The following is a 16992-nucleotide window of genomic DNA, read 5'->3' as shown; positions in this document are numbered from 1 at the left end:
GGGCAAGCCCCTATACCTTCAAAAATGTTAATTCAGTAGGTTCCAAACATGTAATAATTGTAAATGTGAAGTTTTTATTTTTACACCTAGTTAATTAGCTTTACTGGGTTGGACAGCTCATGTCACAAGCATAAAAGAATTAACTAGGTGTGATGTGTGAGATGGTGCAAAGCAGCTCGTCTTTCGAACATGTCAACCGTTATTGGATGACATCAGCCCTAGGAGAGGGAAAACCACTTAACGTTGTCTTCTCAGTGTTTTGCCGTTTTTCTCTTTGGTTTTTGTTTTCTTTTGTAAAAATAAAAACTTCACATTTACAATTATTACATGTTTGGAACCTACTAAATTAACAAGGGAGGAGGGAAAGGGAATAATTTGGCAGTCTATTCTCTATTCACCTAACATTTATCCATCATTTTTCCTGAATGTCGTGGTGCAAGCAAGAGAGCATAAAATCATTATAAATCATTGCTATGATGGCCACACAGACTGTTTTATGTTATACTCCCACCAACTGTTTGTCTTGCACGTCATGCTCTCTTTATTATCCCAGGCATGCTACAATCAGCACGGAAACGCTTGGACAGTAATTATGGCTCTACACATGAAGAACTGCATTGTGGATACAGTACAGCAGCCCTCCAGCAACCCCTTGCCCCTAAGCAAAAAGGACAATTTTGCCATGTGTCAAATGCTAAGGGGGATAACCCCCACCTCATCAGCTCCGCTGCCAGATTAGAAAACAAAGCACTGTCCACAGCCTTTTTAACCCTCCACTTTTATTACATCAAGTTTCATAGTTACCCATTTCATTTTGGTTAAAAAAAAGTCCATCAAGGTCAGCTCCTCCAAATGTAACCCAGTGCACTTATATAGAGATACTAACCTATTTACATATGTAAACTGTATACACACTGACACTTATACTAAACGAACTGTAGATCTTAACATCAGCCTTGGATATTATGCTTGTTCAAGAAATCATCCAAACCCCCTAAAAGGCATTAACAGAATAAGCCATCCCCAATATCACCTAGCAGGGTATTCCACAATCTCACTGCCCTTACTGTAAATAACGATAATATAGCATTGTCAGCAAAAATAGAGACAATTTTACAATGCCCACCTCCATTTCATTAAAAACAAGTTACAAAGCAAAGGGCAAGGACAGATCCCTGCAATACTCAACACTACTCTAATTAGAAAATGCTCTATTGACGACCACACTTTATTATTTGTCCTTCAGCGAGTTCTTTATCCTAGTACAAAATGTTTTAGGCCAATATGCCTTAATTTAATCAGTAACCTTCTGCGAGGTACTGTATGAAATGCTTTAGCAAATTCAAAGTAGATCACATTCACAGTCACTCCGCAGTGTAGGTATCTGATCACCTCCTCGTAGAAGGCGAATAGTTAGTTATTACACATAAAATCACGCAATCAATTTCAACATATTCAAGTATGTCAAACTAACTGGCCTATAGTTTTCATGCTGGGAACTGGATCCTTTTTTGAAAAGTGGCACCACAACAATTCATCAATTTCTTGGCATCATGCCAGATGAAGAATCCTCAAAATTAGTGTTTATAAGTCCATAGTTCACAAAAACATTTTTTTATTTTTTAAATTGCAAGCATTATTTAGTCCATACCTTCTTTCAAGATGGTTTCTCGAGCACTCCCATCAATTTTCTGGCGCCCAATAAGGTAACTGGTTGTATCAGCAAAGTATACAAATCCATACTCTGCATGGAAATCAAGTGCCCGTGGGTTCATAAGGTTCTCTATGGGGATCATGTGTTCATCTTGTACTTTTGCGCCTATGTCCATCCCTCGAATGATACCGGGACGTCCTCTGCCATAAACCAGGAATAATTCATGCTCTGGTTCTGAATGAAATAAAAACACAAAGTTCATACAGTCAAGAGTGTTTCAGTTCCTAACCTTTGGCCAATGTTGCCAACCCTGTCCAATTTACAGGGACAGTACTTTCATTTGTCACTATTTGTAAGCAATGATTTTAAAGTGAGAAACCGCACAAACAACAGCAAGTACCGGTGTAGTCAGTGGTTAGACTTTTGTTTGCTCAAGGGGTCTACAGTTTGTGGGAGATGGGTTATTTGAAAAGTGTTTTATCTGTCACACATGCCATTTATGGTATTGTTCCATTATAACCCTCTAAGAAAAAGTCAATTTGCCAAAACTATGGTACAGCAAATAATCATCTATACACCTATTTTTCATTAATTTATGTTGGAGGAATTTTAGTTTTTTGTTTTGGTAAATACAGCGGGTACATCATTCTCTGTATATTTAGGAAGGCCATACTATTCATTTAATATTTCTGGAAACAAACCTAAGTCTTAATAGTTCAAAATGACAACTCAATTCAGATCCTGCGCTCTGGCCCACTGGGGATGGAGTAACCGGATGTTTCCTTTTTTAAAAGTCGGGTTGTCTGGACTAGTGCCAGCCTCAGACTAAGCCCGCAGGACAATGGAAAAAAACGGGTAGGCCCTGGTCCACCAGCCAAGGAGGAGGGCCCTTGACTTATAATATACATATAGTTCACAAACAGTGGGTACACCGTTCTCACTATATGCTTTTTTCTTATAGTTTTTCAAATGATTCATAAGTCTGCTTTCTCAGCTTAGCATTTCTTTCCAACTGCAAGAAAAAAAAAAATCAACCATGCTGTTTATCAGTAAAGCAAAGCAAACTGCTGAATCATGCTGAAATTGGTCAATTAGATTAGGTTAAATCTGTCACAGCAGGAGTATGTTCTTTGCAGCTGAAAAAAAACACATTAGGTTGAGAAACTCACAAGTAAACTGTTGAACTTATAAAAAAAAAAAAAAGAAGCAGAAAAATAAAGACTGTGCTGAAGATTTATTAGACACAAGTTAGTGAGCTGTTTTTTCTATAAAAGCAAAAGTTCAGATTTAAAGCATGAAATGAATACAGCACATGAGTTAAAATACACTTATCTGAAGTACTCCTTTTGTCTTCATGATATCATCATTGAAAATGAGTGCTTACTTTTGCATGACTTCCCATCACTGCCAAGACTGAATCCAGATCGGCAGCGACAAGTTCTGGCTTTATGACTGTTGGCAAGCAGACATATGTCTGAGCATCCTCCAGGCTTCTGGTACTGGTCTGGTTCGCATGCATGACTTCTCACTTTAGAAGAAAATATACAACATTGATTAGCATGTTTGCTTGTAAGATATTACAGTGGACCATCCACTCATCTGACCTTCAAACAATGTTTATATTATATATATCAGCAGAACCTAAATGAAGCCACCCAAAGAGAGAACACATACTATTTTTTGACACAAGGTCCCAATACTTTATCCAGAAATGTTTGGTAGATATCTTGGCCTAAATTATTCTGTACACAGAGGCATAGATATATAAGAAGCACCAAAACAGCTTGCCTACCAAAGTAATATGAACTCCTACCAATAAATATCATATACCCCTCTGTGTGGGAAAAAATAGCACATTGGCTCACATAAGGTCACCAGATGTGAATTCCCCTATTTTTCTGAGCAAATTCAAACTCTGCTTAAAATGTCAAATACCTTTATTTTAAAAAGTTGAGGTCAGCGCCTACAATCAGTAATGCACTGGGACGTTAAAGAAATTGTGGATATGACAAATGCATCTGGATAATGTAGCATGTATCCACAGCTAATATAACATTTCTTGGGGGGAAATATGCAAGCACAATGCCTCCTCTGACTTTTTAAAGTATAATGCAAAAGAAAGGGCACGAAGTTGGCTTTGGCTGGATTCCTAAACCATTTTAGCGGATACAAAAGGATTAGCACTTCATTTTTAAATCTATAAATGTCTCACATATTCCACCTACTATTACATTGCTACACCCTGCATAACGACAGCCAATAAAGAACTGACTTCAGTTCTGAATGAGTAAGCCCACCCACAATTTATTGCCTGCCATGCAAACAATTATTCACTCAATTAAAAAAGGTCATAGATAAGTGGGGGGGCCAATGAAACTAGGTGGTACAAGCCTTTGAAGAAAGTTGTGCAGAAAGTTGTGTAACTCAAGCAGGTAAATCCCCTACATTTACAAATGTCCTGTTACACAATCAAGAGTCAAAAGTCCACTATAGATCTTTAGGGCAGAAATCTTTACTTGGACTCCCAAAAGATTGGTTTGCACTAATAGCAGTGCGTGATACTGCCAAAAAGGCCACCTTCACAATAGAACAGAACCAGACACTTCAAAACCAGCGAAGAGAGATTATGCAAAAGCATCATTAATAAAACCTCCTAGTTGGCAGCGAAGACGGATGATACAAAAGCATCATTAATAAAACCTCCTAGTACGCAGCAGTTGGCGTGCTCTATTATTTACGAGCTGATATACAACTCATTTTCTTCTAAGTCTTAGTGCACTTTAATGAATGATCACAGGTGATGTGAGAAATGGAAGACTATTACGTAAACTTCCTTCCACTAAACCTTTTCAAGATTTCACGCTTAATGAAAATCCGACGGGCCATCTAATATAAGAGGATGTAAAAAATACTCTGTTCCCTGGGGAAAAGATGGATTTCTGTAAAAGAGAATAATCAAAAGCAGGCACAAACATCAGTCACAAGGACAGGGCAAATTTGTAGCCTATACCATGTGGAGTGTAGAATACTTTTCATTCTTTCCATTCAGGAATAGTTATATTCTTTTGCACAACAACAGATGAAAATGATACCTTTAGTGAGTATCGTACTTTCAACATAACCGTGATTAGAGTCACAAAGAGCCAGAGGATGCAATAGAACACATTGACAGGAGTCAAGTATTTGGCATTTTAAACATAAATATGCATCCAAATATTCTCAATAGATGGCTCTTCTTGAATAAAGGTTATATACCAGGGTTGTCCAATGCCTAAACATTTAATTCAGTTCAATGAAGATTTAAGATTCAAAGATCTTGTAATTGGAGGGGCAGAAAAAAGCAAAAAACGTTATCAGTTACCCGTTGGTTGTCTGCGTTGATGATAGATGTGCAACGCTCCTCCTTTGTCTACTCTGGTTACCACATTGTAGTCAGAGCTGTTGAAACGATTGACTCGAATGACACTGGTTTTCTGCTGGGTATTGGCATGGTCAGTATTGGTTGCATATAGATAGTTTTCAAAGACTGTCAGGCCGTACAAATGTTCAATCTGCAAGAGAAGGGTGATGAATATCAAAGAGCTGTCTAATCAATGATGCCCCTTATGATATACAAATAACTTCAAAAATAATAAGCATTACTTTTACTTGTCTTTCCATTTATTTATAAACTATAACTGTAAAAAAAGAAGCTCTTTGATGAATATGCCCTAGTTTTCTTTACAGTGCACTTCCCACAGCTCTGCTGCCTTCAACCACCTTTCATCTGTTTTCTGATCAAAGCCACACCCAGTTTATTATATTTAGTGAAGCCTTATATATATATTTTTCACCTGCCCCCAAAAGCCCTACCAGGAGTATTACAGATAGTTTAAAGGGCACATTTACTAAGAGTCGAATATTGAGGGTTAATTAACCCTCGAATTCGACCCTCGAAGTAAAATCCTTTGACTTTGAATATCGAAGTCGAAGGATTTACCGCAAATACTTCGATCGAACGAATCGAAGGATTTTAAATCGATCGAACGATTTTTCTTCAATCAGAAATAGCTTAGAAAACTTATGGGGAAGGTCCCCATAGGCAAACATTGTAGCTCGGTAGGTTTACAGTGGAGAAGTATGTAGTCAAAGTTTTTTTTAAAGAGACAGTACTTTGACTATCGAATGGTTGAATAGTCAAATGATTTTTAGTCCTAGTTGAAGTAGCCTATTTGATGGTCGAACTACCTTTGAAATTCGACGTTTTTTTACTTCAAATCCTTCACTCGAGCTTAGTAAATGTGCCCCTAAATGTAAAAGCTTATATTTTTCTAGAAAATGTGCAAGGAAGTAATTCATCCAGGAACATTTCCCCTAGCCCACAGAGACCATTCACAGGTCAAAGGCAGAGGAATACTCCCACGTGTGGCGTTCTGTATTATATCTCCTGCACTTCCAGGACATCAACATCATCCTCTCTTTCAATACTAGCATCACTTAAATACATTGACATTCACAATCACTTCTTCTCATAGCTTAAAAAAAGGATTTTAGACTGCTTCCTGCCACCTAAGTTATTCCCCTTTGCTGTAGCATTCGCACTTAACAAGCATGAAAGCTCTTTAAGCTGTCAGTACGTATACATATAGCAGGGTCAATTAATAGAACAGAATAGCATAGTGCACACAATAATGATTGAATTTCTGTATTTTTATCTACCTGCATATAAGAGCTCCCATACAATATGTACCTTGCACTCAATCCCAACTAAGATATAATCAATCCTTATTGGAGGCAAAACAATCCTATTGGGCAATTAATGTTTACATTTTTATTTAGTAGATTTAAGGTATGGAGATCCAAATTACAGAATAACCCTTATCTGGTCCCAAGCATTCTGGATAACATATATATATAACAGATTTCCTGTCTGGTTATCACTTAAAGGACCATATAAATGCAAATTCCATGTAGCAAAAGTAACAACATTCTTTATTCCAAAGCGCTTCTTATTATAATTTACTTCTATCAGAAAGAGAATCACTGTTCTGTGTGGAAAAAACATCAATATTCAGCTTACTTAGACTGATGCATGGGGAGGTGTGTTGAGACTATACAACTTACCTCCGCAGAGGTATTCCCAAAGACAACGCGGTTAAAACGCATGTATACCCACTAAAAGGAGATAATATTATGGAAGCTTACACTCTTATTTAAATAAGTTAGATATTTTTGAAAACGATTTAAACCCTATATAACTAGTGGATAGTTATTCCTTGAATAAGTTAAATTTTGAGACAACAAAGAATGACAACATACCAGTAGCCCTTGGATAATGGTGTGTCTGTTTTTGCCTTCATAGTCCACAACCTCAATGTAGTCCAGGTATGCATCAGCCCAGTAAACCAAGCGGCTCACCAGATCCAGTGTAATGCCATGAGGAAAGACAATCTTGCTGTCCACAAGCTTAGTCCTGTTCTGCCCATCCATATCACATCTCTCCACCTTGGGAATCTGCCCATAGTCAGTGAAAAATAGCTTCCTGAAGAGAAAAAAATAAAGTATGGTGATTAATGTTATAACAGACACTGCACCTTAAAAACATGGCTCTGTTAATTTTCAAGTTAAGGTGGCCATACACGGATAGATCCGCTCGTTTGGCGATGTCGCCAAACGAGCGGATCTCCCTCCGATATGCCCACCTTGAGGTGGGCAATATCGGGCTGATCCGATCGTGGGCCCTAGGGCCCAACGATCGGATCCTAGCGTTCGCCAAACGGGCGGTCGGATCGCGGGACCGCATCAACGAACAGATGCGGCCGCGATCCGACGGGATTTTTAATCCCATCCGATCGAGATCTGGCCGACTTTCGGCCAGATCTCGATCGGGGAAGCCCGTCGGGGGCCCCCATACACGGGCCAATAAGCTGCCGACACGGTCTGTCGGCAGCTTTTATCGGCCCGTGTATGGCCACCTTTAGATGCCCTTTCCAATATAAGATGGTGCACAGCATAAGGACTGCATATTTGATTAAAGAATTAAAATATCCATGCTTAGCAGGAGGCACACAAAAATAAAACTGGCCACAGACTGAAAACATATGTGATGTTTTGATTCAATCTAGCCATGGTTCTGGATGGCCAGTAGCATAGGGAAGCAGGTGCAAGTTTTGTAGTGATCGATGAAGGGAATAGGGTGATTGGTAAGCTTTGCCTACTGTATTGGTGTATTAATCATGGTGCAGTCTAAACAGAGTGTGGAGAGGGGCTTTGTTGAATGCCTAGACCAGTGATCCCCCAGCCAGAAGCTTGTGAACAACATGTTGCTCAGAGTGGCTTCAAAGCAGGTGCTTATTTTTTAAATTCTTGGCTTATAGACACGTTACAGTTGCATAAAATCCAGGTGTACTGCTAAACAGAGCCTCCTGTAGGCTACTAATTGTCAATCACAGACCATAATTCACACCCCGAGTACATGTTTGCATGCTTGTGTTGCTCTCCAACTTTTGTTTACATTTGACTGTGGCTCATGGGTAAAAAAGGTGGGGGACCCAGGTCTAGACACAAACTGCTCAGCAGAAGCATAGGGTATGAAATATCAGGACATAAGCAGGCAGCACAAGCAACTTCTACAAGACACACAAATTGAAAGTTACTTTGTGGTAATATTTTTGACATTGTTATTGTACTGTAGGCAGCCAAATATCTTTTATAAATGTTATCAAATATGCTTTAGAACCTTCCCTTTTTCATAATATGATCGGGTGTTAGAAATAAGTTATGAACAATGTTAACCTAATAAAGATCTGTCTAAGGCTTTAAACACCTGAAAACAATTTTGCAGGCCCCATGGACCATTTCATGTACACGCTTCAGAGAAATGGCGGCTGGGTGAGGAATGCATCTGAACTACTCAGACACGTGTCTTTTATAGGGGTCTGGTATTCTAACAACAAGCTGGCACCTCTCTAGACCTTTCTCTTGATCATATCCCATCTGTTTCTAATTTCATTCCTGCCTTAGTCTCCTTGGACTATTCATGGTCATAGCTAAGGAAAAAGAAGTAGAAGGAAATAAAGAGGAATGGTCAATAAAATAAACCTGAACCAAATCTGTAGGGGACCAGAGGTTTTCTGTATAAGGGTAGTGGCAGACGGAGATATTAGTCGCCCAGCGATCAATCTTCTCTTCTTCGGGCAACTAGTCTCCCCGATATGCCTTCCGGTTGGCAAGAATACAAAATCTGTGTTTTAGACTTTTTAAACATTTCTTAAAACAGATCACCCATTTTACAAAACAAATCTCAACATTCTTGGCATTTATTTTACATTTTTCACAGCACTTTGTTTTAGAAAAAAACTTTTTTTAAAAGGCTGTAATACCGATTTTACTAAATAAGTCCGTCTTAAAGCACACAAAGTGTTAAGTTAGCAGATAGTGTGAAGACAGAATCATTTGAAAGCCACTCTCCAGCTGTCACTAATGTATATAGAATGAATCAATGAGGAATATAAGAGGGTCTGTAATTGGGAAGGAGGCTGAAAAAAAGGGTCATGCCCTTTGTTCAGTCAAGTGAGAAATGATTCAGCCTGGCTCTGACTACTTGTCTTGTTCATCAGCTGTCTTTCTGCTGTAGCCACTACTCAAACACAGCTCAGAGAAATGCTCAGACCTGTCCCTGGGGAACTAAATAAATTATATGGTTTGATAACTACAATTTATACAGAACCTCCAGTGCAAAAGAGAGTAAACTACCAAACTACTACAAAACCAAAAAGGAAATAATCTCCCATTGCTCAGCCTGGCCCAATAAGAAATATTTTCCTGCACTACATACCCCTATTACAATATACGACTGTAGCAATACTAATAAAGCGTATAAATTTAGAGCTTCAGGCAACTATTCCAATATGTCTATCCGAAATTGTATTGACATACTGGGTATTTGGTACCATATGGACTTTGCTAACAACATGTTCTTCTGTGATGCCTGAACAGTACAGAGATAATGTAGCAGAGGTTTAAATGTGAAACCTTTCAGCCAAATGAAGACCTGCAAATCATGCATTCAATGTGCTTGACCAGTCTGGTTATATTCAGATGATCAGTCGATTTGTTGCGCTGTTGATGCATCATAATTGAAATGTGATACAATTACACTTGGCTCAAAAAAGGATAAGGATTGTAGCCAATCAGACGTTTAGCACAATCTAGATGGTTAAGGGACAGAGGTAAAAGGTCTCAGTTTCTTAGATCATGAAAATCTAAGCACAAATAAGTGCGTATGTGAAGATTCAATGTATAGTATTCTATTGTCCTTCTGCAAGGAAGAGAATTTGAACCACTGCTAAAAAAAAAACATCTCTACGTTAATTACATTTCACCAAAAGCCGTCAGAACCTACCCATGTTAAAAGCCCTGGACTGTACTATTAGTTATTTGTGTACGTCCCTGTTGGTTACAAATACAGTTATGGTATCAAGTTATCTGTAGCGATGGGCGAATAAATTCACCAGGCATGAATTCATGGGAAATTTCCCTGTTTGACCGCCAGCAAATAAATTCACGAAACTGCGGCAAAAATTTGCCGGCAACAAATCTGCCTGCCTCAAAAAAAAATGTGGGCACGTCAGAATAGTCGCATGCATAGAATTTGTTGCACGTCAAAATTATTCACACACCCATTGACTTTAATGCATTTGGACAACATAGGTGTGCATAAAAAAAAAAAATTACGGGCACAGAAATTGATGCATGTCAAAATTATTTTGATGCCCATTGACTTCTTTGCGAATTGTGTGTTAAATTCGCTAATGTTTCGGGACATATTTGCCCTTCACTATTTATCTGGAAAGCCCCGAATTACAGGATGGCCATTTCCCATAGAGTCTATTTTAAGCACATAATTTACATTTTTGAATACTTGAAAAAATATCTAACTAATCCTTATTGGCAAAACAATCCTATTACGGTTTATGTAATGTTTAAATGATTTTTAGATATGGTGATCCAAATCATGGAAAGATCCCTTATCCAAACCCCCCGGGTTCCGAGCATTCTAGATAACATGTCCCATATCTGATACAGTTCCTTTATAGCTTCTATCTCCATTAAGTCTCCATTATGTCTTCCCTCAGTCTCGCTGAAGTCAACTGCAGACAAAGATCTTATTAAGGTCTTTATGTTCACTAAGGTCAGTTATCACGAGTCAGTTAACCAATTAACCAGCCTGTATGTTTTTGGAGGAAAATGGACTACCAGGAGGAATAAAATATTCTCTAGCTGTAATTGAAAGTAACAAGCAACCCAAGATTTTTTTCTTCTTTGGCATAGCATAGATAAACACATTTATGAAAATAAAATTAGGTATATTCCTTTAAATTGTATTTTTTTGTTGGGGTGAGGATATCAATCCTCATTAAACTGCCTGGTATGGAAAGAAGCATGGAATTTAATCTAATGGCACACCCTGGTAGTAAATCCACAGCAAGAAAGCTTAGTGGGAAAAATCCAATAAGTATTTTAATAAAGAATGTTTAAGAAAAGATTGGCATTGTGTGACACGTGGAACATGAGCTAATCCACTTTAGAGCTCTAGCCATTGTTATCCAGACTCATTTCTCTGCATTTGGATACATAATTCCAAGTTTTTCTTAGAGCATGCGAAGCAATTCTTCCGCTACTAAAAAGAAATCACTCTTCTTGTTGTGGCTACTGCTCGTCTGTCTGCTAGAGCGAGAAACTATTTGCAAGCGTCAGAATAGCATCTGTATAATGTAAAATGCCTGTCCCAGTACAGTGAATGGTGTTGATGTTCTCTTGTGCTGGAAAACAGAGCAGCTGTATCACTGCATCACCTGTAAATATTCAGCCCAGGACTGACCACTAAATGGAGCTGCCCAAAGTTACTCATGGGGCAAGTACTGGTACTTTTGCTCCTTCCTTTCCAGCGTTCACTATAATTGATCTGTATTTTCTCCAGGAAGCTGCATTTGAAGGTCATTAAAAGTGACCACTGTTCTGTAGGGAAAGATGATGACAGTGGATGTTGCAGTCCACTGCTAAACATGCTGCTGTGATTACGTTGTGTGGGCCTCAGATTATACCTCCCAACTGCCCCATTTCCAAAAGGACAGTTCTGATTTTGACAGAGCAGCAGTGCTGGATTTTTATTAAATAATCCTGAGTTTCTCTTTAATCTCCTGCACAGACACCAGAGAAAAATAAAATGTTTCTGAACCTTAATTAAAATAAGAGGCTTTTTGGCAGAGAGCCCAGAACACTCAGCACATGCACTTGGATACATTTGTAACAATTTAAGATAATCAAAGATACAACTGTAACTATTTAAAATAAGCAAATCTTGTGAGGAAACTAAGACTAACATCTTAAAGGGCAATTTTACCTTTATTAGCCATCTGTTAAAACACAAAACATGGCCCTATATCTCCCAGAAATCTGTTCAAACTTTCATAACCCTCCAAATGTAAAATGGACATGGTAATTAGGGGTTGTGATCATAAAATGGGCATGTTCAAAAATTTTGCAGAAGATTGTTTTGTCCCTCTTTCCATTTTTCTAATGTTGGAAGGCTAAAGTTGTGCCCATGGTACTTGGCCTCGAGCAACTGTATGACTTGGATAATGCAAGTTCATTAAAGTAATTGTTGGTTTTATTGCTTAAGTACCTCAAGTACTTTCTAATGTTACAGAAGCCACTGTGCCATGCTTAAAGGACTGCAATTAAACAAACCACATTTTCACTCTAATTGCCATGTAAATGGCCTCCATCCATCGCTTTTAGCTCCTTATGAGACCAACCCTAAAGCTTTGTAACATTTACTCTATACAGGTAGCAAATTAAAAGGGGTTAACTCCCCGACTATATAAACTTGTGTGTACGCAACCATCATTGAACAATTACTCTAGGCCTATGACACACAAGGCTCAGGAAAATAAGTTTAGTTGGCCAAAAAAGCCAACGTCTCCTGTTCCTAATAGACAGGCCGCGCTTCAGTGTCTGGTATAAACCAAAGAGACAATCAGGAGCACAATGAGAGCCGAGAGCATGAGTTGACTGCACCCAAGTAAGCCGCCAAGACATGTTGGAGACAGGTGTCAGAAGAGGGAATAAAACAGTATTAGGCTAGATTTGCCCCTTTCACATAAAGGGAGCTCTAAAACGTACTATTCTTATAATAAAATAAGCTATGTGCAAATGGAGAGTTTATTATGAGGGCAATAGGGCAGATTTAATTACACTGCATGTGCAGGGCTAAGGAGGATCAGCAGAGGGCCCACAGGTTGAGAGGTAAATAGGGTTGAACAGAAAAGGAGAAACATGTACATGAGGAGTTTGTGTGGACATCGCCAAACGAGCGGATCTCTCCATGTATGGCCACCTTAAGAAATGAACAGTTCTGACCCATGGGTATTACCTGATATCAAAGGCCTTTACACCTTGTAAGCATTAGCAACAAAGTTAGATAGATAGAGCTATCAAGAGACGTATGTCAAGAAGTTCCTGCTTGACTGGCTACACTGTCCAAATAGAAAATTCCACTAGACAACTAGTGAATAGTAAAAAAAAGTCAGATAACCAAGGGAGATGCAGGACAGTTTTGTGATTAAGAAATGATGTTACAGGCAACATACCGCAACACCATTTAAAGTAGGGATGCACTGAATCCACTATTTTGGATTCGGCCAGATCCCCGAATCCTTCGTGAAAGATTCGGACGAATACCGAACCCTAATTTGCGTATTCAAATTAGGAGTGGGAAGAGGAAAACATTTTTTTACTTCCTTGTTTTGTGACAATGAGTCACACGATTTTCCTCCTCACCCTTAATTTGCATATATGAATGTTGCTGAAAAAAGGCAGAGTCCCAAACCGAATTCTGGATTCGGTGCATCTCTAATTTTAAGTGGTTTTATTTATTACCTTCCTGTTCTGCTTCTCTATCAACTCAAAAGAGTGGAGTTACTTTATAACCTCACTACTAGAGTGTGCCATTTCTACACAACATAAGCTGGATAGAGGGAATTCTTGTACAGAAAAACACAGGTGAAGGTTGTATCGCATGGCATTTACTGTAGTTAATTAGGGTGAAAGATGCACATACTTATACAGATCTATCTGCACTCTTATGTAAATATATATATATATATATATATATATATATATATATATATATATATATATATATATATATATATATATATATATATATATATATATATATATATATATATATTTATTTATTTATTTATTTATTAACTCACTGCCCTCACCATGATGCACCAACTACCCTTCTTCAAATGATAAGTTTAGTTCCTTAAAAAGGAGGTGGCCTGTGGATTGTTTAGTTTTGTTGAACATCACTAACAAAACATCTAGTTAGAGGGCCTTGAGCCAGAGGTGACCATCCAAAGGATTTTGAGGCCCAGAACCTGCCAAAGATCCTCTTCACCCCTCCCCTTTTTTTAAATGCATTTATTAATTTCTAATTAAACATACAACTTTCCCTGATGGGCCATGACATGAAGATACAATATAACAATATGAGTATGCAACATTGCACATCATTTATAAAAGAAGGTACAAAATCTGGCCATGTATGACATCTGAGCCAACCTATCAGTTACAGAAGTACTCCTTTCCCTTGTTCGTTGCTGGAACTTTCCAACACAACTGCATATCAATATGACCTGGCAACTCCCAGGTATGTATCCTTCCACTTTGACATGACTATATGACTATACAATAAACACCTCTTTAAAGGAGAACTTAAGCTTAAGTAAAGAAGTAGGCTAGAAATGTTGTACATAATGTTTTGAGCTTCTCTACCAGCCCAAGGCAACCACAGCCCTTTGGGGGCCACAGAACCTCCCTGCTAAATATACCCCAGTAGCTCCCATCTTGTTTTCTGCTGATTCACTGCACATGCTCTATGCTGCTGTCACTTACTAGGCTTAGAGACTGACTCAATATATTAGGGATGCACTGAATCCATACCTCCAAACATTTTGGAAGTAAAAAGAGGGACAAAAATGTTTTCTGCATGTAGTGCGGCAATTTTTATGACCACACCCATTTTTGTGGCCACACCCCATAATTACCATGTTCATTATAAAAATTTGAAAATATTTCTCCTTATCTAAACTGTTAAAATTACTTATTTTCTTATCTCAAAATTGTTGCAAAGTATCTTTGTTGCACCTGTTAGCTGTACTGGCCTCTCGCCAAAAGCCAATTAAGTTAGAAACTTTGTTTCTTTTTCTGGCTGTTCAGTGCAGAGAAAAGAGGGACTTTCTAGTACAAATGAGGGACCTCAGGTTGAGCTGTCAAAAGAGGGATCCACTATTTAGGATTCGGGCGAAACCCCAAATCCTTCACAAAAGATTCGGCAAAATATCGAACCAAATCCAAATTTGCATATGCAAATTAGGGGTGGGAAGAGAAAACATTGTTTACTTTCTTCTTTTGTGTCAAAAAGTCACATGATTTCCCTCCCTGCCCCTACTTTGCATATGCAAATTAGGAATCCTGCTGAAAAAGGACGAATCCAGAACCGAATCCTGGATTCGGTGCATCCCTACAATATATACAGAACAAAGACTATAAATGTCACAATAAAAGGCTGATTAGTAATTAATACAGATTACTACATGACAGCACAGAAACCAGTGCAATTAGCATCAGAATTGAATAATCAGCCCTGTAGCATCATCTTATATTACAGGCCAACCTCATTTTCTGCTTGATAATTTGTGACGACCCCTAAGTTTAGCTTCTCAACAGCTGCTCAGAGCCCACTGAGCATGTGAGTGTCACAGACACTTTCCAAGATGGTGACCCCCTGTGACAAGTTTGTAGTCCTGGATCATTGCTGCTATTGAGATGCTGAAACAACAGGCTGCTACAATAAGAATTATTGCATTTTTGCCATATTCATTATTAAGGTTTAGTTCTCCTTTAATACTTAAAAAAATGTATTTATAAGATTATAAAACCCCAATATATAAATACATTCAACCAAAAACCCACTGCAAATAGCAACATTATACCAAAGGAAGGGCAAAATGTCACAACTGTTGAAAACACATACACACGCTATTTCTAGTTTCTTCGAAGTGATGTTATCACAAAATTGGTTTTACATTGGAATTTTGACTATTCTTAAAAGTGCAGACCACACACTTCAAAAACCACAATAACCTGCTCAGCAGAAATCAGTTCAGCTGACAAAATAAGAGAAATGACACCAAAACTTGAACTCTCTTGAGAAATTCTTGAGCAATACTCATTGGAAATGGTGGAAATGGAAATATTTACAGACAGTTACATTTCAGTGTCATTCCACAACCCTAGCCTTATCATTTATTCATTTTGGCTTTTTGCAATTTTCTCCATAATAAGACAAATAAAATAGCAAAAAGCTCATCGCTGAAAAATGGACAGGACTGATACAGAAACAATATGCAAACAACCTTATTTTGTATAATGTTTGGATTTGTAATGGGTATCTAGCTGTTATAAATAAAGAACAATAGAGGTCCTAAATAGTTTAGGCACAAATAAACAATGAAATACAATGCTACAAAGCAGCATGAAGTAACACCTAGAGAATCTAGATTCCTGAAACAGATCTATTTCTGTTCTAAAATCAGGGCTATCCAACTGCTTAAGTTGCTCAAACCATTCTTCATTAAACTGGGATATACAATGTTAATAACACAACAAATAATAAGGCCTTTGGAGGGGATTCAATCTTGAATCATTACTAGCAGCACTGGGAAATGGGAGATGGGGTTAACAGTTCCAGATCACACATGTGGTGAAAGCCAACTATAGTTAAAATACATTCTATCTTTTTATCCTTGTGGTGAGGTTAATTATTGAGCTTCTGTAGGGTTTAACCCAGTTCCTAATTGATAGCTACCCTTCTTTGTGCTGTAGCTGTCCATTCTCCCCTTTATTTGGAACAAGTAAATTGTATATTCTATCAGTGGGCACCCCTAGGTTGCATATCAAAAGAATAAACAACTTTCAAATACTCACCCCATGGTTGGATCCAGGGCAATTCCTTTAGGATTGTACAGTTCACGGTCAAGAAGGTTGACACAAGTGTCTCCATTTTTATTGCAAACAAAGATTCGATCATCAATGTCATCCACAAAGTAAACGTTGCCTGTTAACCAGTCAATAGCCATCTGCTCAACATCTGAACAAAACAGAAATAAGACTGTGGTAAATTTAATTTAACAAGCAGAATCTTCAAAAGCGAGTTTAAGAAAATTTGTCAGTGCCCACTGGGATGCCAATTTATAATGAGGGAAATATGACTGTAGCAATGC

The 16992-nt window shown here is 38.1% G+C and overlaps 1 protein-coding gene across 1 annotated transcript in view; it reads right to left on the bottom strand.

Annotated features, from left to right (window-relative positions):
- lrp1.S (LDL receptor related protein 1 S homeolog) overlaps positions 1-16992 on the bottom strand; it is a 190408-nt gene that overhangs the window by 101220 nt on the left and 72196 nt on the right. The window contains 5 exon segments of the mRNA XM_018250057.2: positions 1652-1888; positions 3039-3182; positions 5016-5205; positions 6953-7175; positions 16697-16859. Of these exon segments, the coding sequence (XP_018105546.1) occupies positions 1652-1888; positions 3039-3182; positions 5016-5205; positions 6953-7175; positions 16697-16859 (957 nt within the window).

Source organism: Xenopus laevis, chromosome 2S, assembly GCF_017654675.1.
Source record: "Xenopus laevis strain J_2021 chromosome 2S, Xenopus_laevis_v10.1, whole genome shotgun sequence".
Lineage (NCBI taxonomy): Eukaryota > Metazoa > Chordata > Amphibia > Anura > Pipidae > Xenopus > Xenopus laevis.
The sequence above is the reverse complement of the archived record's forward strand: the minus strand, read 5'-3'. Positions and strand labels throughout refer to the sequence as shown.